The sequence below is a fragment of the Phocoena sinus genome, chromosome 5 (assembly GCF_008692025.1).
Source record: "Phocoena sinus isolate mPhoSin1 chromosome 5, mPhoSin1.pri, whole genome shotgun sequence".
NCBI lineage: Eukaryota > Metazoa > Chordata > Mammalia > Artiodactyla > Phocoenidae > Phocoena > Phocoena sinus.
In genome coordinates this window covers 2,357,982-2,383,951 of record NC_045767.1, presented here as the reverse complement: position 1 = coordinate 2,383,951, position 25,970 = coordinate 2,357,982, and the positions used below count along the sequence as shown (strand labels likewise).

The 25,970-nt window shown below is 53.4% G+C and overlaps 1 protein-coding gene across 5 annotated transcripts in view; it reads right to left on the bottom strand.

The window, feature by feature from the left end:
• The window catches only part of RGS12 (regulator of G protein signaling 12), a 142,496-nt gene that overhangs the window by 9,774 nt on the left and 106,752 nt on the right, over window positions 1-25,970 (bottom strand). For 4 of the 5 annotated variants that reach the window (XM_032632483.1, XM_032632485.1, XM_032632484.1 and 1 more), the window contains 12 exons: window positions 11,936-12,105; window positions 11,400-11,492; window positions 10,543-10,686; window positions 9,609-9,788; window positions 9,116-9,269; window positions 7,253-7,329; window positions 5,169-5,363; window positions 4,733-4,806; window positions 4,169-4,295; window positions 2,204-2,300; window positions 698-768; window positions 200-353 (listed from right to left, as the gene is read on the bottom strand). In XM_032632483.1, the coding sequence (XP_032488374.1) occupies window positions 200-353; window positions 698-768; window positions 2,204-2,300; window positions 4,169-4,295; window positions 4,733-4,806; window positions 5,169-5,363; window positions 7,253-7,329; window positions 9,116-9,269; window positions 9,609-9,788; window positions 10,543-10,686; window positions 11,400-11,492; window positions 11,936-12,105 (1,536 nt within the window). The remainder of the gene's footprint in view (window positions 1-199; window positions 354-697; window positions 769-2,203; window positions 2,301-4,168; window positions 4,296-4,732; window positions 4,807-5,168; window positions 5,364-7,252; window positions 7,330-9,115; window positions 9,270-9,608; window positions 9,789-10,542; window positions 10,687-11,399; window positions 11,493-11,935; window positions 12,106-25,970) is intronic. The other variant, XM_032632486.1, reaches the window with a different exon arrangement.

Below are 25,970 nucleotides of genomic sequence, written 5' to 3'. Positions count from 1 at the left end.
TAGGGCCCGGCTCTCAGTCTGAAAACTGGGGCTTTAGTAGAGTTACACCAACAGCTGCAGACAGACACAGGGGCGAGTGCTCAATGTGACGGGTCACGGCCACCCCAATGTCAGTAACTCAGAGAAGCTTCTAGTGACTGGACTGGAAAACTGACACTGCATTCACGAAAAACGTGGAAGTTTTAAAAAGTACACATACCCTCTGCTTCGTCCAAATTAATTTTCTGATATTTTTTTTTCCCAATCTTTGCAATAGATTCTTCTCTCTTTGAAAGCCGGGGATCCCTAGCATTCTTTCCATTTTCTCCTTTAATTTTAATAGAATTAGACTTGCCTAGTGTTCTTTCCTCTCCCTGCGTCAGAAGGAAAGTCAAAGTTCCACTCACATTTCAGACACATGACAACACAGTTCATCAGTTATATAAAAAGGGTCTTTGAAACACAGATTGCATTGATTTGGACTTCACATGCGTGCAGAAACATCAATCGCAATGATAAGGATTGCAAAAAGAACAGCACGCAAGGCACACCCACCCACCCAGCGATTCCCCGGCTAGTGGGAGCAGGCACCACAAAGGGACCCTGAGAAGACCCCCCCAACCCAGGGTGCAGGCCCAACCAGGGCAGAGAGCCGCTGGGGCCGCGCGCCCCTGAGCTTTGCAGGCAAGGAGCGAGGCGGGGTGAGGAGGGGAATTACCATCGCCGAGTGGTTTCTGGAGCTGGCGTTTACGGCTGCGCTCTGTTTGGTGGGCCCACTTTTCTGCTTATCTGTGGGTACCGAACATAGTGAGACAAGCTTTATAAAACTGCAGTGAATCGCAGACCCGTCTCAACATTTAACACAATCACCAGATCAAAGCTGTACAGAAGCCAAAGGTATCAGAGGCCCCTTATCTACATGCGCGCTCAGGCCTGAGCACCCATGCGGGGTCAAGGGACAGAGGACCAGCCTCCTCGACCCGCCGCGTCTGGGCGAGCTGTGCATGACGGCGACGGGGAGAAGGCTCGCGGCTGACTGTGCCCACGGGGACTCTGTGGTCCCGTGGTGAGTGAAAGTGCCCCTCGGGTACTATTTGGCACGAATGTCTTTAGAAAGTACGAGAGTCTCACATTTATTATGTATCTTCAAATACGGCCACTGCCCCAAGTCAGGGCTGCAGGCTGGCCCCCGCTGGCCCTTGTGGTCCACAGACCACTTCCCTGGCCCAGGATGGGCTGGCGGAGTCCCAGCTCTCCTGCCTGTGAGCAGCGTCCCAAACACACTGCACGCACCTGCCCGCAACTGTGCCTTCAGACTCACCTGCGCACAAGCGGGCCGGGAGGTCCGACCTTATCAGACCCTGGAGGGAGGTGCTGAGCACCCATGCCCCGCTCAGGCCGCTCGGCCCCTGAGGCCGGTTACCGTGCGGGAGAAGCGCACACAGCGTCCTCTAGAACCCAGGTGGGCCCACAGGGGGACAGGAAGCAGGCACGGGAGCCGGAGGGCAGAGGGGCGACCGCAGCCCGGGTCACCCTTGGGGATGGAGACGAGTGATGGGTAGCCCCTTTCAGAGCGGAGCCAGCCCGGGGAAGGGAAGGGCGGCTCCTGACGTGGCCACCTCCCTGCCCTGTTCAGTAGGCTCCAGAAGGCTCTCTCCAGGAGGCACGCCCCCGCTGCCCCCACCTGGGAGTGCAGGTCCCCGTCCCCAGGGCAGGGCTGCGGGGCTGAGGCAGCGTATGGGAAAGGGCCCTGTAAACCACCGATTCCTTGTGCACTAGGCACAGGGGGCCCCAGCCCCCGACCTCAGCCGCTGCTGGGCCGACATGGGGCAGCGACGCCCCAGGGTCCCGGGGTCCCTGTGCAGAGGGATGGGGAGGCCTCCCAGGAAGAGAGCACTTTCCAGGGCATGCTGGACCCTCGGAGCGACCGCAGGGCGTTCGCAGGGCCTGCGCCCCTTCTTATGGCAGAGAAGACGTGCATGGGTCCCAGCCAGAGGCCCTCGTGCTCCCGGTCCCAGGGCCTCCTGCCCGCAGACAGACGCCCAGCCACGGCTGGACTCGGACATGGCAGGGGGTCGCCGGGCCCCGTGAGACCCTAAACCCAAGTGAGGCCATCTGCAGTGTCACTCTGAGACCACGGGGCGGCAGGGCCGGGAGCTTTCGGGGGGGCCGAGCCCAGGGACCCAGGAGGCCGGAAGGACCCGGGCAGCGTCACCCTGCTCACCTTTCCCTCGGGAGGGGTCCTTCTCCTCCAAGATGACCCGCTGTCCGTCCAGACTCGAGATGGGGGCTCCGAGGTCCAGGGGCTCCTTCTCTCCACTCTAGAGGCAGAGATGGTGCAATGAGCGGCTCACCCAGGCTGGAGCTTTCCGGAACAACTGCGTGTGGCGCATCGGCCAGCAGGACCATCCCAGGCTTGATGGAGTCACGCGCCAGGTGACCCCAGGTCCTGTCACCTCGGCAGGGCCAGCCGCAGACGCCTGACATGCAAGAACCAGGATCCCAAGCGCCAGCAGGCCTGCCCGGAACGCAGGCGCCGGGAGGAGCCCGCGGGACGGGGCCGTCCCCCAAGTGACGGCTGCTGGCAGCACTGGGCCGAGTCGAGGCCCCGGGGCTGGAGGAGCGCTTGGTGGGAGCCGGTCCCACCTGCGTCCACAAGTCGGGTGCTTTTAGGCGTTAAGTCAAGCTGGTCTGAGTCTCAGCATTACCTCCAACCTGGAGGAGGGGACCTCAAGCCCACCTCACTGGTCCTCAATGCACTAGGAGGCGTGGGAGTAGGGGGGAGATGCCCCCCTGTGGGCAGGAAGCAGGCGCATCTGAGGCCCGGGATCCTGCCCTTCTCTCCTGGGGAGACTATCTTGCTGTTCAGGACCCACACCCTCTGTCGAAGAAAGAATCTGAACTTGTAGCCTGGCTCTTAAACTGCTAAGCGACCAAACGCCCAGACAGAGCTCTGGCCGAGTGCGGAACGGACCAAGGCTAGCAGGGTCCTGCCTGGCTCACGACTTCGCAGCCCACAGTTCACTAAGGAGGGTTAGCAGGAGGGTCCAAGGAAAGCCACACGTTCACAGCCCATCCACAGGACGCCCCGTACCACCCTCCATGACTCTCCCGGCCCCGAGCCCTGAGACAGCTGGACCACTCTTCCCGGTCAGGCCTCAGCAGCCCAGTGGGGAAGGAGCCCCGACCACTGGCCAGCCCTTTGGGACTGAAGCCTCCCAGCGACCCCACGAGCACGCTTCCATGACTCACCCCACTTTACAGATGGGGAAACAGGCACGGGGACTAAGGATCGCTTAGGATCTCAACAGAGTACGAGCAGGGAGGCCACATGGAACCCAGGCCACGTCCCTCTCCATTCGGCAAATTCTAGACTTTAGGACGGCACCCCCATCCCCCAGTGAGCTGGGCGGAGGGCTTCGGGTTACCCTCGGGAAGTCTGAAAACAATTTAACTGGTCCTCTTGTTCACGTCGAAGTCTTGAACAATTCTGGAGCCCATTTCAGAGAAAATAAAAATCCTAAAATACTTGAAATCGTAGCCCTGATAAAGTATAATTTCTAAAGAAAGGAGAACACAGGCCAATGGGTCATAAGTCACCGCATTTCAAAGCAAACGTGTGGAGGTGCGGGACCACCCTCCGGCTGTAGGAACGGGGACTCTGCTCTCATCCCTGCTTCACCCATGCACGGAGGAACCCGACGGCCCGGCTCCGAAACACCAGAGAGAGCTGTCAGACCCACGGCCTACGGGAAGCTGCACGGGAAGCAGCGGATGCCCGACAGGCTGTTGCAGATCGGGTCACGCACGCCACCGCGTGCCGTCATCCGATCAGATTTGCAAACGGCGGGAGGCTGCAAGGTTTTCATTTGTTTCTCTTCTTGGTTTCCCTGGGCCCAAACCCCCAAATCTCAAATACCAACCCAAATCCCAGAGGGCACGACCAAGGTACGAAGAAGCAGCAAGCATTTCCACCAAAGGGCGGGAAACAGGAGGGCAGCGGCAACGTCCTCCCCAGGGCCTGCTGGGTGCAGAAGCCGCACACAGGCGCTGGGTCGGCCCCACGGCGTCCTCCCGTTACGCCAGCCACAGCTCGCTTCGCGGACAACGGGGACAGGCTGGGCCCCAGCAGGCAGCGCTGAGCTTGCGGGCGGCTCGGGGGCCCAGGGGCCCCATGTCGCTCACTCACCAGCCGGGCCACCAGCTCACTCAGGCGCAGGCCGTACTTGGCCGCCACAGGCCGCAGCACCTCCGCGACCGGCTTGCTGGGCTTGGCCTTGAGTCCCACAGACCGGTTAATCGGCACCAGATCCAGCCTGGTTGGAGGGGGAGAAACAGGAGCACGTTTGCCACGAACACGTGGCAACTGTCATGTGGACGTTCCGTCCCAAAAGCAGAGCAGCATGGCACCCACGGGCATCACCAAGGCAGCCCCAGGTTCTGCACGAGAAGAGAGCCCACAGGGGGCTTCTTTAGGGTCTCGTGGGGCTGAGCCAGGACTGTCACACCCGACAAGGAGCGGCCCCTCCCCACGGGTCGACCCTGCCCCGGGTGTAGCCCTGCCGTGGTCGCCGGCAGGCGGGGAGCGTGACCCTCTGGCCCCCGGGGTGCCTGGGGCCACGTGCGGCTGCCCCTCTGAGCTCACAGTGGGGGTGCCGGCACCCCCAGTAGAGCGGAGGCCAGCGGGGCAAGTGGTCAGAAACAGCCTGTGGCTCTGGAAACCTCACGAAAATGGCAATTGCATTTCTCTTACCGAAATAAAGTGCGTTTTTCTAGGCGCAGGTCCCTAGACTCCAAGATGCTACTGTCCTGGTGTAGCACCAGAGGCTACGGAACACATGAAAGGAAGAGAGATGGGCGTCAGTGGGCGCCAGGGCGCACGGCTGCACGGAGCAAAGTGCAGCTTCGAACGTGGCCCACCATAGCCGGAGAGAAGGCCTCAGCTCTCTGACCAGCTGCTGTGAGCCCGCAAAGGTTCTGCGCAGCGAGACGGCGCTCTCGGGACCCACCCCCGCCACACGCATGGAGCACAGAGCAGAGTCGGCCGTGAGGCCCAACACAGGCCAAGGCGGCAGGGAACCCGCACGCTCAGGTTAACACACACAGGTTAGCCGGCTCCCCCACCGGCAGGATCTCCCACAGGGCAGACGCCCCCGAAGGAAACGCCCTCGGTCTCCGCAGCCCTGTACCTTGTCCCCGCCCACCAGGAAGAGGTCCACGGCAGCCCCGTTGATGCCGTGTCGCTCGCAGAGCCCGGCCAGGACTTCCTTGATGGAGAGCCCCGCCCTGACGAGCACCACGCAGGCCGTCCCGTCGGGGAGCTGGATGCTGCAGTGCTTGGCGGCCTTGTCCTTCTCGGGCGCCAGGGTCCTGCAGGCCTCTGGCTGGGGGGCAGGGAGACATGGGGGCGGGCGAAAGGTCAGGGAAAGTGCGGGGAGGCCCCGGGGAAGGGCCATCGTAGCTTGCACACGCGTGGGGGGCCCAGCAGTGTGGCTCCCTGTGCACACCCAGCTCCACAATGCAGACACGTTCCGATAAAGGCACAGTGCGCTGTGTGCACATGGCCGCTACGTTGTGGGGCTGCTAGTTGACAGAGAGAGCCACCCCCTCTCAACTACAGGCACCGTCCTTGCAGTCCCAGCCTCCAACCTCTGAGTCTAAACTTTTACAAGGGCCATGCTAACTAGCTTTCCTACTAGAATAGGATGGGCCTTCCCACTTTTGTTTTCGGGGGTCCGGTCTTGGCCTCCCTGACCCGGAAGCACGTGGAGTCACCCTGCAGAGCCCACTGAGGCCATCTGGGGACCAGGAGCTGCCTCGCCCATCTCTCAGCCTAGGAGCCGGGGACGGACAAGGCAGGCAGCCTCTGCTGCTTCTGGTCACCTTTCTGGCTCTTTCTGCCCGACCTCACAGGCCCAAGGCCTTTCCGAGAGGAATGGACGGACAGACAGCAGGTGGGCCGGAGGGAAGAGGCTGGGAGAGGGGCCGGGACGGCCAGGCCAAGGCTCAGAGGCAGCGGCACACACCTGAGGGTGTGAGGCCCCTCAGACCCTGGCCCCCAGGTCACGAGGAGCTGGCGGCATGGGGAGGCCAGGTGTGAGGGGCACGGGGGAGTCTCAGCTCCTTCCTCCGTGGGGCTGCCAGGGGGTGCGCCCTGCAGGCAGCCTGCAGCCTGGGGTGCCCTCTGCCCAGAGAACGCCCACCACCTCTGCCCGGCGCGGGGGATGTGGCCTAGCCCACCTGTCCCACTGCCAGGCCCTGCGGCGGGGGACACGCCTGCAGGATGGGGAAGCGAGCCTTCCAGGGCGGCAGCACCTGCGACGTGATGCCTGCGCTGCGGGTGGACTGGGCAGGAGCGGGAGGCGGCCCCTCCCCACTGCGCGGAGCAGGGCTCCCACGTGCTCGGGGCAGGAGCCAGACCGGGGCCAGCCCGCGGCCGCGCGCCCCGTGCCAGACCTCTGGGTCCCTGAGTTACAGCACCGCTTCCTGGCTACAGACGGCTCCCCGCATGCCTCCTTCTAATGCCCGACTTGCCCTGGTTGTCACTTCCTTACCACTCTGTCCTCCGAGGGTCTGAAAATCTCTTTCTCCCAAATATTACTTCAGAAAACTAGTTTGCAGGTGGTAGACTGATTGCAAAATGGCCCCAAATATGCCCTTCCCACAGAGGCACGGGCAATAATGAATGTCCTTTGTCTTAAGCCACTGGGTTTTGGGATGCTCGTCAGGCATCAATGGCTGACTGGTGCGTGGTCCACCCTCACGGCTCTAACTGGTATTGTGATAACTGAAGAAGAATGACATCCACACTCACTACTGCCTGACCGTCTCAAGTGGCTAGGAGGCCGGCAACAATAGGGTTTTCCAAAATTGCCATCAGACGACAGCTAAGCAGCTAGCAGGTGAGCCCAGTGCCTCCTCCCCCTAACTGGAAACTGGGCCAGACAAGCAACTCAGCGGGGCGTGAGGGGAGAGCGCAGGGCCTGGCAGGACCCGGGCCCCCGGCCCACAGCAGGGGCCGGCGGGGAAGAGCCCTGTCGGCACAGCCCCCAGCGCACAGGCAGAGACACAGGGGTGTCTGAGCTCACGGGACGTGCAGGTGCTGAGACGAAGAGGAGTACCTGCCTGCTCCCGTGGGCGTCCAGAGAAACGTGCCTGAACGGGAACTAAAGGTCTCAGAAATGAACCCAGAGATATTCTTAGAGCTCAAGGGGCGCCCTCCCCATCCATGCAACAGCTCCCTTACGAGGGACACGGCTTTGCGGGGACTCACCAGGTCCAGGCTCCCGGCCGAGGTCATGGAGCCCTGCGACTCCCGACGGCCCAGGCCTCCGTTGGTGTGCACGGGGTCTGCAGGGACACAGGGACTCAGAACACCCAACGGCACCAGCTTCACGCTTGCTCGCTTAACGCAGAAGCGCAGAAACCCCCCGAGTGTGGTCACGTCCCCCACAGCCCCACACCTCCTTTAGGCTGAACAGACACGCTCGAAGGACGGGAGCCAGGCTCGGAGGCCCTTCGGCGGCGCAGCCTCGCCCCTGGCACACAGCCGGAGCCGGGAGCCACCGCCCAGGCCCGCGCTCTGCTCTGCTGGCGGCCGCGCAGCCCCCCGGCTCCCGCTGCCTCATCGCAGGTCAAAACGGAAGCAAGTGTAGGGCCTCCCTGCCCTCCATTTAATCTGGAATTGTCATCTCAACACGCGGCTTCACGTGCCAGCCGGTTACGGCATCTTTTGCCGACGGCTCACGTCCCGTCTTCCTGTAAAGTCCTGAATGAGCTGACAATCGCGCCATCCGATGTCACTGACTAAGCTAACTGCAATCTAAAACTCGCGAGAACTCTGACATAGAAAGGACCTTTAAAAACACAGGGCCTAGGGCCCCGATCATGCCGCTGTGCCGGGGCCTGGGGGTGGAGCAGGGGGCCTGATTACACGGAGGCCCCCAGGCCCCACTGACCCACCTGCCAAAAGCAACCGACTGCCAGGCGAGAGAGTCAGGATGCCTGGGAGCGTCCTGGAGTCAGGACTTAGGGCCTTTCCGGGTGGCTCTCTAAAGACGTGCCGGGTATGGGGACCCCGGTCTCCTGGGGTCCCGCTCGGAGACACAGACCTAGAGAGGCAGGCACTCCCCCATCTCTGGTCCTTGGGGGTCCCTGGCCACACTGACGACACCGCTCCCACCCCCAGCTCCGGCTGCCCTTCCTTGTGGAAGAATAGCTGTACCGGCCGCCCCAGGCAGGGCCCTGGAGCCTCAGGGCACTGGCAGAGGCCCACAGCCTCCCTACACTGCCCTCTGCAAAGTGGGCATAAGACCTGCCTGCGGCCGGCTCTGAGCAGGAGATGAACCCTCTAAAGTGCCTGGCACAGCACAGGCACCACCCCCTCAGGTGCTCCAAGCTCCCTCGGTAGGCTGCCCAACCTAAACTTGGGGCCCGGGTCTGGAGCCTGCAGGTTATTTCCCAGAAAATAATCCCTTTCCTGACAGCCTGTGGAGAAGAAAAGGCTGCCAAACCCTCCCGCGCGTGCTTCCCGCGCCCAGTGTGCGCCCCGCCCTTCTCTGCCCCGTCCACCCCCCCACCCCGCCCAGGCTGCTACCCGCCCACCCACCTCCCTCCCGGCGCGCCCCAGCCCTCGTCCCTGTCCCTCTCACACTGTCTTCTCAGCCACATCCAAGAAAGAAACCAAGGGAGAGAAGATCTAGGATGGCAACCTTTAAAATTTACAATAATAAAATTACAATTTTGAAAATGCTTGGTACCCAAACTATGGTGTCACATTTTCTTGAAGTAATTACAAAAGCTCGTGTACCTCTCTGCACATGGCAGAAAAGCAAGAGGCAGTCTGGGTGGACAGAGGGCAGGACACCTGTATTTTCTGCTTTTCACTTGGTTGTATTTTCCAAATTTTCTACCAAGAGCACCCATTACTGCTCAAGCAAGAAGAGGGTGGTACCCGTCGGGCGCCCTAGCCTGGGGGTTTAGAATGCACCGTGCCCCCTCTCAGAGGGCCCTAGAGCCCCGCTTCCCCAGGCAGGCCGCCCCAAAGGGCCACGTCACAAGCACAGCCCACACGTCCTCATTTGTCCCCGAGAGGGCCTCGCCCCCGCACCACCACCTCACACGACAAACCACGAACCGCTTGGACGGTCGCCTTGGTCCTTCCTCTTCTGGGACCGCCCGGCGCTCCTGGTCCTTGACCAAGAGAAAAATGCTCCTTTTCGTTTCTTCTCGCTGTCCTCATCTCCCAACTCTTCATTCAGGGACCGTCCTGATTTCGATTTTCCATTCAACTGCCGTCAAACGGAAAACGTCGTTGAAACAGTGTGAAGTTAATTTAATATCACATGAAATGCATGGGGAAGGGAGCTGGAGCAGGCCGCCAAGACACGTGCTCCGCGGGAGGGTCCAGGTCCCTCAAGGCCAGAGGCGCAGCCCCACCAGCCTCTCCAGAAATGGCAGCTGGAGACCCCCGCCCTGACCAGAGCCTCGGACAAGACGCACGGGAGGTGCGAGTGCTAAGAGGGCCTTGCATTCCCTGCGGGTGAGGGGATAAGCCAACAGGGGCATCTGCTGTCATCTCTGCAGAACAGCTTTCATCTGGGGGGGGCCAGCACGGCCGGGACAGGCACCTTCTTTGGCGTGGACGTGTTTGAGTGGTCGGAGCTGACGCTGTGCTTGGAGGTGGGGCTGCTGGGGACCTGCTGCGCATCGGGCAGTGGGCGGCCCTCCACCTCCGCCAGGATGCACTCTTGGTACAGCGGTGATTTCAGAAAGCGAGTGTAGCTGTCGAACTTCATCAGGTTGAAGATCTGCCGAGGAAACAGCGCTGTCCAGTGACACACTGAACCGGACACTTGGCCGTGAAGGTGCGGGGCGGCACTGGGCCGCACGCGCAGCAGGGCCTGTTCCCAAAGCCCCTCATCGCCCCTGGAGTTGTTGCCCAGGCTCCTTTGTGTCTGATCACACTTACAACACGCCAGCCCTCGGGGGCCGTGCTTATGATCAGCCAGTTCCAACAACCCACACAGAGCCAGCGTCTGAGCGGCCTCAGGACAGCCAAGGTGCAATCTTGGAGAATCTTTACTTTGTTAAATAAGAATGAAACCAAGGGCAACTGGAAACCTAAAGGAAGTGAGACCTGTCTTGAAAATACCTTCCTCCATTTTCTTAAACCTCATTCATATGACTCAGCAACAGAAGTAACCCCTGCTAAGGCCAGTGGACATGTGCTCTAAAACACATTAAGTCCAAGGCACACTTTTCATCACAGTGACGTCCTAAAACTGAAAAAAATCCAAACGTCCATCGATCTCTATGTATATCACCGCCCACGAACCTGTGATGATACACAGATGCATAAGGGAGAGTGTCAACAGTCAGGTACACCGCGGTGGGGACGTCCTGCTCCAGGGCCCTGCTGAACCCTGGCTCTGAGATGGAGCCCAGGGGCTGGAGTGGGGCGGGGTAGGGGTGGGGGTCCCACCAGCACTCTCCTCGCAGTCTGGTGCCTGCGGGGGGTGCTCTCCGGGACCCGAGTCCTCTGCCCGTGCCCCGGGCAGTCACCTGGAGCTGCTGCTCCTTGAACATGTCGGGGTGCGGGGCGCTGAGGATGTCGTCCGCCAGCTGGGCCTGGCTGTCGATGTTGACCGGCGTGGTGGCTTTGCTGCTCAGGAACTTACTGAAGATCTCGCGGGCCCTGTAGGAGAGCTGACGGGACAGCGCGTGAGTGGGACATGCAGACCACACACGTGTTTTCTGACACGGGTCCAGGCAATGGAGACACATTTTCTTGGGGCCTAATAAATATTTCTTGCTTGGATAATAACTAAAAGTACCAGCCAGTATGAAACTTTTCAATAAATCAGCTCCTCTCCAAATTTTGTCAAAGCGCAATCTGAATGTTCCAAAGACCGAGGCTGTGCTGCTGCTACGGGGGCATCCGGGTGTGGGCGGCGCGGGTGCTGTCGCATGGTGTGGTCTCGCCAAAGTGGGAGGGAGGTCCGGGCAGCACGGAGCGTGAGAAGCACAGAAGAGGCCTCCTCTGACGGAGGGGCACAGGCTGCCTCAGAGCGGGTCACGCCGCGGGTCAGCACCCACACCAGCGGGGGCTCACCTGCCCCCGCGCAGCCTGCAAGGGGGGCCGTATGGATGGGCATCCTTAGGATGGCCCAGGGTTTTCTCTTAAATCCCCTTCCACACACGGAGTGGCAGCACATGTGCTGAAAGTTTTAGGGCCATTTATGCAAGCTATGTTTAGGCAAAATTAAATATCATATATATTAAGAAACATTCTGAAAAAAATTTTTTTAATCGTGTGAAAATATTTTTACACGGACTTTTCAAACTGCACTATGTGTGAACCTACGCTCAAATCACCCTGCCCTTTAACCACTCCCACTTCCCAGCCGGAAGAAACGTACCTCTTTTTTGTCGTGTGCGGGAACATGATGAAAATATTCACAGGCCTGCCAGAATAAAATGTTTTCTTCACTGAATTCCTTCCTTAGAAAATCCTAAGAAAAACACCATAGATTGACCTTCACACAATCCTTGGAAAAGGGTACGTCAGTAGTGGCGGTGGGACCTCCCTCCTCTTGTGCTGTTTCATTATTCCCACTTTATTCTTATTTTCATCTTTCACAGAAACCAGGGGTGCCAAGCGCCTCTCCAGACTTTACCTGGGAGCGAACTTAAAAGCTGCCCTCACTGGGACCACTTGGGCCTTCCCAGCTGTTTCCTTAGAAGCTGAGCAAGCCTTCCTAGTAGCCGGCCCGGCTAGCAGGCAGCTGCTACCAAGGGCTCACAAGAAGCTCTGATGCCCCTCACAGCAGAGAGAGGCGCCCTCCAGCCCCTGGGCCTGAGCGCCCGGGGTAGAAGCAGGAGGACGAGACGTCTGCCCTGCCCAGCCCTGCCCTGGGGCCGGCTGCAGGAGGTGCCCGCTGCCCATGAGACTCACAGAAAAGTAGCGAACTCCGAGCGGGTCCTGCAGAAGCCGTTCGAAGGACACGGCCCAGCTGGCAACCCTCCGCTCACGCAGGCGCCGGCAGCTCTGCACGCTGGGGAGGCTGGCATTGCTGCTCAGGCTGTGGTTGCTCACGCAGTCCTTCAGGTCGGCGCCGTTCAGCTCTGTGGGGCCAGCACAGACCTCACTCACCTGCGGGCCTGTCCCCCTCCTGCCCACGGGGCCCTCACCGTCTGTCTTCTACAGGAGGTGTGTTCAGCCGACACAGTGCGGCGAGTGCCCACACTGTGGCCGCATCGTTCTGGGCACCCTGGGTACTGGGCCGAGTGGGAACGAGACTGAACCCACCTCCTGAGGCCGTGCACGCGCACACCCGACAAGGATGCTTGTCACAGGTCGCGGCCGCCCTGGCCGCGGGCACAGCAGGGGCTCCGAGTGAGTCCACCTGAGGTCGGGACGGGCCAGGAGCCAGGGCTGGGTGACAGGTGGGCTGAGCAGAGAGAAAGGGGCACCGGTGGGGTTCCCAGGACCCGGAGAAACACGCACTGTCGCTAGGTGCGCCGCAGTGCCCAGGCAGGGAGCTGAGGACCAGGGCACACGGAACCATCTGGAAATGCTCTGCTTAGACCCCGACACACAAAACTTCCCTGCGAGAACAGCTCTCGGTTTTGTGCGTATGTGACTGGAAACCCGCTCCTCAACGCGCGCTGACACACTCAGAGGCAGGCGCACGCTCACACACGCTCACACACGCACCCTGACACGCTCACAGGCAGGCATACGCTCACACTCTCCTCCTCTCTCTCCTTGGGGCTGGGGTCCTGGAAGACCCCACGTCTTCACGTGTGATTTGTGTCCAGTAACAGGGGCAACAAAGGACTAAACACCACAGACTCCCATCCCCCCAAATTAACCTCTCCTCCCAACACACTTCCCAGTACACATTCTATTAGAACCAGACAAACTGAGTGTAAAGGTTCACGTGGAAAACCAAACACGAAATGCTGGAAAACTACACAAAACAAAAGCACGGAGGCAGGGCCAGCCCCACCCAATGTTACATACGTCACACGCCGCATCCTGAACGATGCCGCTGCAGAAGCAGACGTGCCACTGGGACAGGACACAGCCGGATCACTCAATACATGCTACAGGGTCAACTGTGACCAGCTGGAGAGTGACCAAGTGGGGGGTCTTGCGATACGCACTAGAATAAACGCCACATGGACCAAAGATTTAAACGTAAACAGTGAAGTCAGAGAAATACTAGAAGAAAGCATGGGACAGTTCTCTGAGATACCTGAGTGAGGGCATCCGGCAGGCTCCCGCCCAGAGCCGTCAGAGACAGACTTGAAGCCTCTGTGTGTGAGAGCAGACGGCTGGTGCCAGAGGCAGTGGGCGGGGTGGGGGGCAATGTGGGTGGAGGGATCAGCGGGTACAAACGTCCAGACGTAAGAGAAACAGGTCCTGGGGATGGACGGCACGGCACGGCGAGTGTAAGCAACGACACTGCATCGCACGCGTGAAAGGAGCTAAGAGAGGAGATCTTGGAAGTTCTCACCACAAGAAAGAATTCTGCATCTGTGCCCAGTGAGGGGAGTCAGCTAGACTCACTGTGGCCATCATTTCACAGTATATACAGATTCTGAAACACTATGTTGTACACCTGAAACTAACAAAACGTTGTACGTCAACTACACCTCAAAAAAATCCAATCAAATCTCTGTGAAAAACACTGTGAGCTAAGGCAAAAGACAAACAAGAAACTATGGGAAATACACGTAACACACTACACAGCTGAAGGACTAATTTTCTTTATATTTAAGAGCACCTACACATCAGTAAAAAAAAAGATCAATAAACCAAAGGAAAGTGGAGGAGGAGTATGATCTGTCACTAAGTAGAGGCTTAAGATGCCGCCAGCCCCGGGGACCCCCACACGGAGCCAAAGAGAATGAACCGTGAACCAGCGTCTGGGGCAGCATCAGGGGCCGAGCAGAGAAGCTTCCCTGCTACGTTTCATGCTGATAAACAGGGTCATCCTCAAAAGATGAAACAGTCTATTCTAAAAACACTCGGTAAAGTATGAGCACCAAAACATTTTCCTCCAGCTTTTTCCCCTTAAGGCAATAATGGCTGAACTGAGAGTTGAGGGATGAACAGAACCTAACCGACCTCAGGAAAGCGGGAAAAGCCTTCCACAAGGGGACAAGCACGTGCAAAGGCCCTGTGGCAGAAGAAACACGGCTCACAGACCGTGTGGCTGTGAGAGCTGGCAGGCAAGGCCAGTGCGGCCGGGAGGTGGGCACCCAAGCTGTGTGAATTTCACCCTGGAGGACAGCGATAAACAAGGGAATGTCAAGATGGGAGAAAATATTTGCAAACAATGCAACCGACAAGGGCTTAATTTCCAAAATATATAAGCAGCTCATACAACTCAGCAACAGGAAAACAAACAACCCAATCAAAAAACGGGCAGGGCTTCCCTGGTGGCGCAGTGGTTGAGAGTCCGCCTGCCGATGCAGGGGACACGGGTCCGTGCCCCGGTCCAGGAAGATCCCACATGCCGCGGAGCGGCTGGGCCCGTGAGCCACGGCCGCAGATCCTGCGCGTCCGGAGCCTGTGCTCCACAACGGGAGAGGCCACAGCAGTGAGAGGCCCGCGTACCGCAAAAAAACAAACAAACAAACAAAAAACGGGCAGAAGACCTAAATAGACATTTCTCCAAAGAAGAAATACAGATAGCTAATAGGCACATGAAAAGATGCTCAACATCACTAATTATTAGAAAGATGCACTTCAAAACTACAATTAGGTACCATCTCACACTGGTCAGACTAGAAAGTCTACAAACAATAAATGCTAGAGAGGGTGTGGAGAAAAGGAAACCCTCCTACACGGGTGGTGGGAATGTAAGTTGGTGCAGCCACTGTGGAAAACAGTATGGAGGTTCCTCAAAAAACTAAAAATAGAGTTACCATATGATCCAGCAATCCCACTCCTGGGCATATATCCAGACAAAACTATAATTCGAAAAGATGCATGCACCCCTGTGTTCACAGCAGCACTATTCACAATAGCCAGGACATGGAAACAACCTAAATGTCCATCGACAGGTGAATGGATAAAGATGTGGTACATGTATACACACTGGAGTACTGCTCAGCCATAAGGAAGAGTGAAACCATGCCATTTGCGGTAACATCAACGGACCTAGAGACGATCATACTGAGTGAAGTAAGCCAGACGGAGAGACAAATATCATATGATATCACTTACATGTGGAATCTAAAGTATGACACAGATGAACTTATCTACAAAACAGAAACAGACTCACAGACATAGAGAACAGACTTGTGGTTGCCAAGGGGGAGGGGGTTGGGGGAGGGATGGAGTGGGAGTTTGGGATGAGCAGATGTAAGCTATTATATAGAGAATGGATAAACAACAAGGTCCTACTGTACAGCACAGGGAACTGTAGTCAGTATTCTAGGATAAGCCATAACGGGAAAGAATATTTAAAAAAAAAGAATGTATATATATATATATATATATATGTATAACTGAATTGCTTTGCTGTACAGCAGAAATTAACATGACATTGTAAATCAACTATACTTCAATAAAAAATATTGAAAAAAAGCCATCACATCTATGCTAAAAATAAAACATTCCGTTAATAACAATAATAAAAAAGAAGGGACTTTTTGTCCTTCTGGCTGCACGTGGAGAGCGGCCAGCAGAGGTCCGGCTGAGGCTGGATGGTGAGGACAGGGTGGGGGGCAAACTGCAGACACAGCAGCTGAACCCATCAAGGGTGTTGCAGCTTTTACTTGTCAAACAAAAGGTGTGTGGATTCCAACACGCAACAGGCAGAGCGATGTAGACCAGTGCACACAGGACACGAGGGAGGCGGGGGGTGTGTGGGCAGGCTTCCCAGGTGCCCACTCCTGCCCTGCCCAATGCTGCAAGTTTGTGGAGGGATTGAGTGAAGGAAAAATGAACGTTGACCGAATACACGTGTTAAGGGAAAGACGACCCATATACCAATTCATTTTTATAAGATTTAGCCAATATGAATTATTTTTGAAGACTCACAGACCAATAACTGACACTTTGAAAGTCTAATCGGTAAAGAAACGTTAAACATTACAATTAAAAACAGAAAGGACCCCCCTGGCCGCTCATTGTGGGCAGCGCGGCTCAGCCGGCCAGCGGCAGGCACACCCTGAGGCCTGCCTCTTCTGATGCCTTGGTGGGAGCAAGGCGGTTCCTGCCGTGGAGTCTTAGGGGCACTGGTGTCCTGCACAGAAAGATGCGCTGGGCCTGAGAAGGGGCGGGGGTGTGGGGGGGTGTGGAGGGCTGGGCTGGGCTCTGCCTGCAGACAGAGCCTCTCCTGGGAAGAGTCATTTCCGCTGGGGACGCAGGCCTGGGACCCCAGCTCTCATCTGACCCACGAAGTCAGAAAGTTATCGTGCGCTGGCTCCCCGGGCCTCCCCACAGGCTCCTTTTGTTTCTTCTGCCCGACACACCCACACTGTTGCTTCTGGGACCTGAATGCCTGCTCCCTGGGCATCAGGAGCTTCGAGAGGGGACAGCAGTGACCCTGCAGGAGCAGCTCCAGGGCCAGACCACGCTGCCTGAGGCCGCGGCCCCGGCCGTTTCCCTCCACCTCGGCCAGATCTCTGGGAATGTGCACACCCCTCAGAGTGGGAAAACTAGAGACAATGCCTGGCTGCGTAAAGCACGTCAGTACACAGCTCTTGTCATCGTGAGATCTGCTGGTGAATCTCTAGGTGGCAGGTTCTTGCAGAAGAACGTGGAGAGCCATGCGGTGGGTGCAGAGCCCCTCGGGGATGACAAGATCCTAGCACTTCCGTGTGTCCATGACACCGGAGAGTCACCTGGGCCTTGACAGCCATTGTCAAGTTCTGAATTTCATAATTCACGCCACCTTTAAACTCACTCTGGAATTGCTCTCGACACAGAAAACAGTGCACATGTGTGGGAGGACTGCCCTTGAACACAAATGAAATTCCTTCGAACGCCAGGATTCCTACCCCAACTCCAAGGCCAGAACAGGTGATGGAAGAAACCCCACTGTGTCTAAGCCACTGCCTGAGTCTCTCTGGGGTGTCAGGTGCTTGGAAAACAACACACTCATCCTCCAGCCAAAGAAAAAGACGTCCATGGAAGACACCCCACATCCCACCTTACAGCTTCACTTTAGAGAACGTTTCCTGGTTTCTGTTGTTGCAGTTGGTTTTCTTTTTTTCCTTTCAATTCACCAGTTTAAGTCAGAGAAATGCTTTCCTGGTGAGAAAGTTTTTGAAGTCTGTTTCAGATCTGCTGAAAACTAGGAAAGCCACCACCTTTACATTGGCCGGACAAACATGCAGGTTACCGTGTTGCAAATAACTTGAAGAATGCCTTACTATTAACATTTTATAGATAATTCTGTAACTCAAGGCTTTCACCCATCATTATCTCACCAGAATATCTCATCCAAACCATAACCTCCAGCACTTTAAATATTTAAATCACAACTCAAGGTCAGGTAATAGGGCTAACTGCCACCGGCCTCCAAGCGGACGGGCCCCCTCGGCACACATACCTGGAGACCGCGCAGTCTGCCTGCCCCCGCCAACCACGACAAGGCACCGACCAGAGGGACTTTACCTGGGCAGAGCCGATAAGAGCCACTGTGATGCCATTTAACCAAATACTTCCAACCATTCACCGCAAACCACCCCTCTGAATCCATACCAGGGTCAGCCAGCACAGCCCCCGGGGCCCCAGGCTCGGGCCACACACAGAGACATTGTTGCTTAGCTCACGCTCCCCAAAGAGGTAAATTAGTGCACTTTCTCCAGAGATCCCAGGCCACAGGCTGACAAAGGCGAGTCTCTCCCTTGGAGCTCACGGAGAAGGAGCCACCAGTATACTTAACACAAAGCATCACAGAAGACGCATCCATAATTTAGAGCAGACCTTTAGCCTGCTGCTGCCGACGGATGTGAATTATTTAGCGGGCAGAGCACAGCTCCAGAAGCTGTTCTCAGAGGCACAAATGCTGGGGCTGAAGCCCCGGGGGCCTCTGGGCATTTGTTTTCTGTTAAACTAGCAGTGGCAAAGGAAAAAAAAAAAAAACTTTTTATAAGAAAACTCTTAATTTCCCTATTTAAAAAATTGTAATCCCATAAACATAAAACTTATCTTTTTAATGAGAAGGTGATCACCAAAATTGCATAGTATCAGGAATAAGTATTCACTAAGTAATAAGCAACTACCCCAAACTGAACCACTTTTAAACCGCAAGGAGCACTTTGAGGTCAAAGCAAAGCATGCACGTGGCTGTTCCATGAAAGCTTTGTTTATAAAAACTGGCGGGGGCTGGATCTGGCTCTCAGGCTGAGCCGGCGGCCATAGATCCTTGGATGGACACTGCTGCATAAACAGCTACAACTAGGTGACATTTCTGTTCAAAAGGTGTTAAATCGATCTCAACATTTTCCAAGAAAACAATGCAGGAAAAGTGCTTAACGATGCAGCAGAGCCCCAGTGGGTCCCACTTTCCTATCAATGTCCTTTCTGACCTCACGTTTCTGAAGTGCAGCCATCTGCCAATGAGGCAGCAGAGCTCAGGGCGCGCAGAGGCAGAGTCAGGCCGGGACGTGGGGTCCCAGTCCCTCTGCGTCGGGCCCCTCATCTGCCCAGGGACTCAGGCAGTGCTCAGAAAGGCAGAGCTACTAGCACAGCTGATAAACTGGGGAGACAGGACTTTGAACGAGGTCCGAAAACACCTCCACTGGACCTAAAGCTGCCCCTTTCTTAGAGCCACACGTGCCATCCTTTGGGGGCAGCTTTTAATTTTGATATAAATTAACCTTGCAGAAAATTACAAAAACAGTTAAAGGAACTCCCATACACCCTTTCCCAGATTCACTGGCCGTCTACATCTTGCTCTACCGGCCGTGTCATCCTCTCTCCTCTCCCCTTCACTCCCTTCCTCCCAGTCTCCTTCTCTAAACACACACGCCAGTAACTTTTCCCAAACTATTTGAGATTAAGGTGGAGACAGCATACCTCTTCACCCCTGAATACTTCAGTGTGAATTTCTGAAGTACGGGGACATTTTCTTTCATGACCACAGCACAGCCATCAAAACTGGAGAAAGTGACACAGTCCGAGTTCCAGTTTCACCAACGATGTCCTTTCTGGCTATTTCCCCGTCCAGGGTCCAATTCAGGATCGCTTAGTGGTTGTGTCTCTTTAAAAGCTCCCGGCCTGGGGCTTCCCTTAGTGGTGCGGTGGTTACGAATCCGCCTGCCAATGCAGGGGACATGGGTTCGAGCCCTGTTCCGGGAAGATCCCACGTGCTGCGGAGCAACTAAGCCCATGCGCCACAACTACTGAGCCCGCGAGCCACAACTACTGAAGCCCATGCGCCTAGAGCCCGTGCTCTGCAACAAGAGAAGCCACCGCAGTGAGAAGCTCGCACACCGCAACGAAGAGCAGCCCCTGCTCACCGCAACTAGAGAAAGCCACGCGCAGCAACGAAGACCCAACACAGCCATAAATAAATAGACAGATAAAGTTATTTTAAAAAAAGAACTGATAACGCATACACTGCCAAAAACAAAACCACTAACTAGACTTTAATCTTTGTTTACAGTTCTTTTTGAGATAAAATCCACATACAGTGAAATATACAGTCTTAGGTTCAGGATTCCATGAGTTTTAGCGTCACGTCATTTACTTTTTTTTTTTTTTTTTTTTTGCAGTACGCGGGCCTCTCACTGTTGTGGCCTCTCCCATCGCGGAGCACAGGCTCAGCGGCCATGGCTCACGGGTCCAGCCGCTCCGCGGCATGTGGGGCCTTCCCGGACCGGGGCACGAACCCGTGTCCCCTGCATCGGCAGGCGGACTCTCAACCACTGCGCCACCAAGGAAGCCCACGTCATTTACTTTTTAAAGCCTGTACTTGCTCATCAAGTGAACTGGTCCACCTTTCAAAGCAGGCCTTGAGAATATCTGCCATATGGCCATTTCAACGGTAAAATTCAGTTCTGGGGGAAAACCCAGGTGGAGACTCAGGCCCATGAAGGTCATTCTGGCTCTGGGTGGCATAATGCAATAGACTGCATGGGCCTGGATATCTTTATGTCTTGGTTTTCTCACTAGGGGAGAAATTAACAATTGCAGGGCTTGGCACAAGAGTCCAAGTTAAGATCTCTACAGCACGCATCTAAATACTGAAAAAATATCAAAGAAGCTAACATGCTATTAAGTAAGATATATTCCATTCTCCTCTCTTCAAACGCCCTGGAAGTCTAGGCTTGAACTTAGAATTCTGGAACTTGCCCGAGTTCTGCACTGAAAGGTGGATGCACAGGGAGGGCTGCCCGGCCCTCCCCCCACCCCCGCCCTACCCGGCTCAGCTGCACGTCCAAGTCTGCCACGTCCTGCCCACGCCGCACAGTAGGCTCCCTGAGAGTATTCACTTCATTCCCCAGCTGCAGCCCTGGCACGTTTGACAAATTTAAAGCAGCAGGCCTTTTTTTTTCTCAAAGCAATCGCATATGGAATCCCTGTGTGTGGGCTGGGCCACTGGGAAGGAAGAAGATACAGACAAGAACAGGTGGGACAGACCTCGGCCGCGCTCTGCTTGACCTGGTGCGGCCTTGGGCAGGCAGCCTAGCACCTCCTTCGTGAAAGATCTGCCACTATTTACAGAGCCCTTCTGACGATGAGAATGAAATGTCTATGGAGGCTGACAGCACCTCCTCGGCACAGAGTCTGCAAACTATTGATCCATCAGCCCATTTTACAAAGGAAGTTGCTGAAGTGTGAAGCCCTCCTAGACCAGCCTGAGATTAGCTGGTGAAGGTGCTGAGACAGCGTCCATGTGCTCCAAGGGACGCTCCCAGTGTCACCGTTCATGAGCTCCTGGCCAGATGTCACAGCCCTGGAGAGCAGGCAAACGCCTCCCAAGTCTACAGGGCAGCGCTCAGTGTACAGTATCCTTCCATATACTTCCCAGGGCCACAGGAAATGTGGGCGCAAACACCAGAAACCTAAATGCTGAGTCTTTCCTGGAGTCACTACCAGAGAGTCGATTTATAACTGTTCTGGCAGAGCAGAGCAGAACAAACTTTCCGTGTCTGAAATGACACAAGTCCTTCTGGAGACTGAAATGCCAAGCAGATGGGGGTGAGATGCTGGGAGGGCTCGTGAGGCCGTGTGAGTGGGCAGAACCGTAGCCAAAAAGGGTCAGCGTGGGAAGTAACGCGACATGCAAAGGGGACGTGTCACTTGTCACATGATTGCTCAGGATTCAAGGCACAGTGCTAGCAACTGTGACCACACGTGGGCTGCCCACTAGCCGGCATCTGACCACAGGGGGCCTCCAGGACTCACCAGAAAGGGACGCGGGACGCTTTTCAAAGATTAGCCCTAATCAAATTCATTTATTATGCTGATTTGAATGAAAAAAAATTCACATTATTCACTTACTAATTCCTTAGTGAATTAGTGTATTTCATCTCAGTGAATAAAATACATACACTCTGTGAAGACCTCGTTTTATTCTGGGGCCAAGAGCCGCACGTGAAGTGTGAACCCTCCAGCTGTGGCCTGACCCTGTCTGGAGGCCACTGCTCGGTGCAGAAGCCCAAGGACCCCAAGTGGGGGCTCCACAAGGAAGACTCAAAACTGGTGCTCACCCCTGCCTGCAGACGAGGCACATGAGACTAAAGGCACAGCTGCAGGCGCCAGGCCTGCACTGAGACCGTGTAGGTGGGGGGGCAGGCAACGGGCACCCTCCCCAACAGGACAGGGGGCTAGTGGGCTGACCATGAGAGAAGGAAAAGGATCAAGGGGATGAGATCATCAAGGACGCACGGGGCAGGTACCACCTTCATCAGGGATGGCACTGGGAGGTCACTCCTGTCAGTGGAAAAGAGGTAATACCGAGACACAAGAGAGACTTACTTTTATGTCAGGTGTAAACTGTACTTTCTGGCTATGGCATCCATAGCCTGGGATTCTGGAACAGTTATGATTTCACATAATTTTAATAATGAAGATAATATGTCAGGTGCAAAACTAAATGAATGTAATACCTGTGTCTTTTATGTGACTTCCAAATAAAGCAATCAAATTCAGAAAGTCATTTGTCCCAGACTGGCCTCCAAAATTCTGGTCACCAGGCTGGCTCCTGAGGGGTCCTCACCTCGCCCCCACCTCACCCCCAAAGAAGGCAGGCAGCTCTCCTGCCCCTTCTCCTGCAGGAGGCGGTGCTGAGCGGTGGGGCTCCCAAAGCCCCACCCCTGGTCTGGATGTCTCCAGTGGGTGGCGCTCAAGGCAGAGGTGACCCAAATTGAGGTAGCATCGACAAACTAAGGGGTCTGCAATCTTCAAAAGCGGCGTGAATGCGAAAAACAAGTGAGGAAGGAGGAACTGTTCCATTGAAGGAGATAAAAGAACCATGACAACTAAAAGCCAAATGTAATTCTGAACTGGATCCTTTTACCATAAAGATGACATTTACTATGAATTGGCGAAATGAACAGAGTGTGAGGATAAGACGGTAGCAATGTATCGGTGTTAATTTCCTAATTTTGATGGCTGTATTTTGGTTATGCAGGAAAATGTATTCATTTGTAAGAAATTCACTCTAAAGTATTCAAGATGGTAAGGGTATCATATCAGCGACTTACTTTCAAATGGTACAGGAAAAGTTCTTTGTCCTACAGCTGCAATTTTTGAAAGTCTGACATAGTTTCAGACTTCGAAAACAAATTACATGGTGCAAAAAATAAATAAAAATAAAGGTGCGCCCTCTCTCCCCCCGCCTGCCCTGAGGGTCTGCCGAGCCTGACTCTTCTATGGAATAATAATAGATCAGGGCTCCACTACACGGGGGAACCCAACAGCCTCCATGTTCTCCTCCTCAGACTGGACGGGCCGTTAAGACGAGTAAGAGGTAAATGGGGCCACCCCATCCTCCTCATTTCTCAACATACATCTGTTGAAGGTCTACTTTGTGGCAAGCTCTGTCCTGGGAGCCAGAGCCTCCAGCCCGGCTCTACCTGGCACAGCTGTGGTGGTTCACGGTGTGGGTTCTGGAGTCACACTGTCCTCCCTGTTCTGTAATGCTGCAGTCACAACCGTGTACTAATGTCACAGGGATGCTGTGAGAACTCCACTCCTCACCAAGTCACCTCACCTTTCTATAAAGCCACAGTAGTAACTGTATACTGGCATCCTAAGAGTATTGTGACAAGCAGTACCAGGCACACAGTAGGCATTCAATAATACTGGTTGGATAAATAGATCACGTGTTCCAAATACAAGCTAATGAGATGGCACAGGCTGAAAGGCATATAACTTCAAATTATAAACATCTTGCACTTTTAATGCACAATTCATAAAATATTTTCTACTTAAAAATTTTAAACATAAAAAATAAAATCCCTTATTGATCATTACCTAAAATTCTAGTCCTATCTCCCCTCCCTAGAGGAAACCCACCTTATTAATTTGGTGTTGATCCAAATTTTTTGTTATGCTTTTACGAACGTATATATGTTTCTATCAAAACAATGTATATTGTTTAGGAAAGCTGCTACTTTTCATCTTCCTGAACTCCATTAGCTCTAAAAGTCAGGCCTGGCCATGTGACTGATATGCTGTGGGTTTTCTAGTTAGATGAGAACGTCATTTGTAAATAATGATTATTTCGTTTCTTCCTTTACAAGTTTTAAAATTTCTCTTTCTTGCCTTATAGTGTTGGCCAGAATCTCCAATATAATGTTAAATAGTTGCTAAGATATGAAACATCTTTGCCTTATTCCTGGGTCTAATGTTTAACTATTAAGTATAACTTTAAAAAAATGAAATGGGTAGAAGCAGACTCACAGGTATAGAAAACAAACTAGTGGTTACCAGTGAGGAGAGGGAAGGGGGGTGCAATATAGGGGTAGGGGATTAAGAGGTACAAACTACTGTGTATAAGATAAGCTACAGGATATAATGTACAACACAGGTAATATAGCCAATGTTTTGTAACAACTATAAATGGCGTATGACCTTTAAAAACCGTGGACTACTATATTGTACCTGTAACTTATATAATATTGTACATCAACTATACTTCAATTTAAAAAAAAAAAGGAATGGGGACTTAATTTTATTAGATACTCCTTTGCCTCCACTGTGATAATCATACAGTTTTACCCCTTTAATCTATTAATATAATACAATCTGCTTATGTGACCGTGATATTCCTTTATTGAAGTGTAAGCGCCATGAAGGCAGGGACTTTGCTTTGTTCACCAATGTATCCCCAGTGCCTGTAACAGTTTTTAGAAGAAAGTAGGAGTTCTAAAAATAACTGTCGAATGAATAAATGGTGACTTGAGTGGAAAATCCTCTAATGTTAAATTATCCTTGCACTCCTTGAATAAACCTCACTTCATAAGGATGCATTTAAAAAATGAAAACACTGCTGGATTCAATTTGCTAAAATTTTATTTAGGAAGTTTCCATATTTGTTCACTAAGTTAAATTGGCCAGTAATTAAATTTTGTGCCATCCTTGTCCGGTTTTGGTATCAAGGTTATGCTGGCTTGATACGAGCAGGGTAGGGTAGCTTCCCATCTTCTATACCCTGTGTGGTAGACCACGTTAAGTCCAAAATATTTGCTGCCCCTGCTTGCGGGAGGGTTACCCGTGCCCCCCACCTCAGTGTCAGGCTTGGCCTTGTGATGTGACAGAGCGTAGCACGTAGTGCTTGGGAAGGAAGCACTGCCCGGCTCTGTCACAAGACTCACAGTGTCCCATAGAGGAACTGCTGCAACAGCGAAAACACGCAAAGTAAAACAAGGCCAAACTGCAGTGGGTGTATAATGTAAGTAAAAAAGAAATTTTGCTTTCTTAGAGCCACTGTGATTTTGGAGTTATTTGTTATTTGCAACATCATTTATCCCAAGCTGATCGATATACTCACCTATAAATTGGTTTGGGCATGTTGCCTTTTGCGGTGCAGATCTTTGACTTCCAGATCATTTTTGCTTATGTTGATTTATCTAACCAAAGTTTCCTTTTCTTCTTAGGCCAACCATATTTTCCTAAACGTTGTCCAACTGACCTGGTCATCAGATGCATTAGTATAAAGTTATTCGTAGAATTTTCCTATAACTTTAGTTCTCTGTTATCTTTGAAGTCATCTTTGTCTTCTTTCTTCTTCATTCTTAATGTTTTTTCCCTCTTTTTCTTGATCACACGTACTGAAGACTTATTTTTTTGTTTTATTAATCAGTTATATACTGCTTGTTTTGTTTTCCGTTTTGTTAATTTCTACTTTATGTTTTTCCCTACCTTATTTTGAAAGCTTATTTGCTGTATTTCCCAACTTTTCTTTTCTATAATATACACATTTAATGCTACAAAATTTTCTCTGAAAACCACTTTGACTATATCCCACTGGTGTTAATATGTAGCACTATAATTACTGAACAGTTCTAAACTGTATTATAATTTCCATCTTAATTTTCTCCTTGACCCATGAATTATTTAGAAATATAGTTTTAAACTTTCAAATGTACAGTTTATTTTGTATTGTCTTTTTGTAATTGACTTCTATTTAATTACCCCGCAGACAGTAGATGTGATCTGTATGCTATAAATATATTTTTAATTTGTAGCAACTGCATTTCTGGAGTAGAATATTGTCAACATTGGTAAATACTTCATGTATCTTTGGGAAAAAAGTGTACTCTCTGTTGGATGTAAAATTTTATATATATAAAATTTAAGTTGTCTGTTTTATAATTCAAACATTCTGTGATCTTACTCTATTTCTTATCACTTGATTTCTTAGTTTCTGAAAAGGTATATTATAGTCTTCCCCTAAGAATACTTGTCCACTTTTACTGTAGTTCATCTAACTTTGTTTACAAGTGAGAGACTCTATTTTTGGTGCACACTGCCTGCTTTCCTCTTTTTTTATTGTTTTTTCACTTGA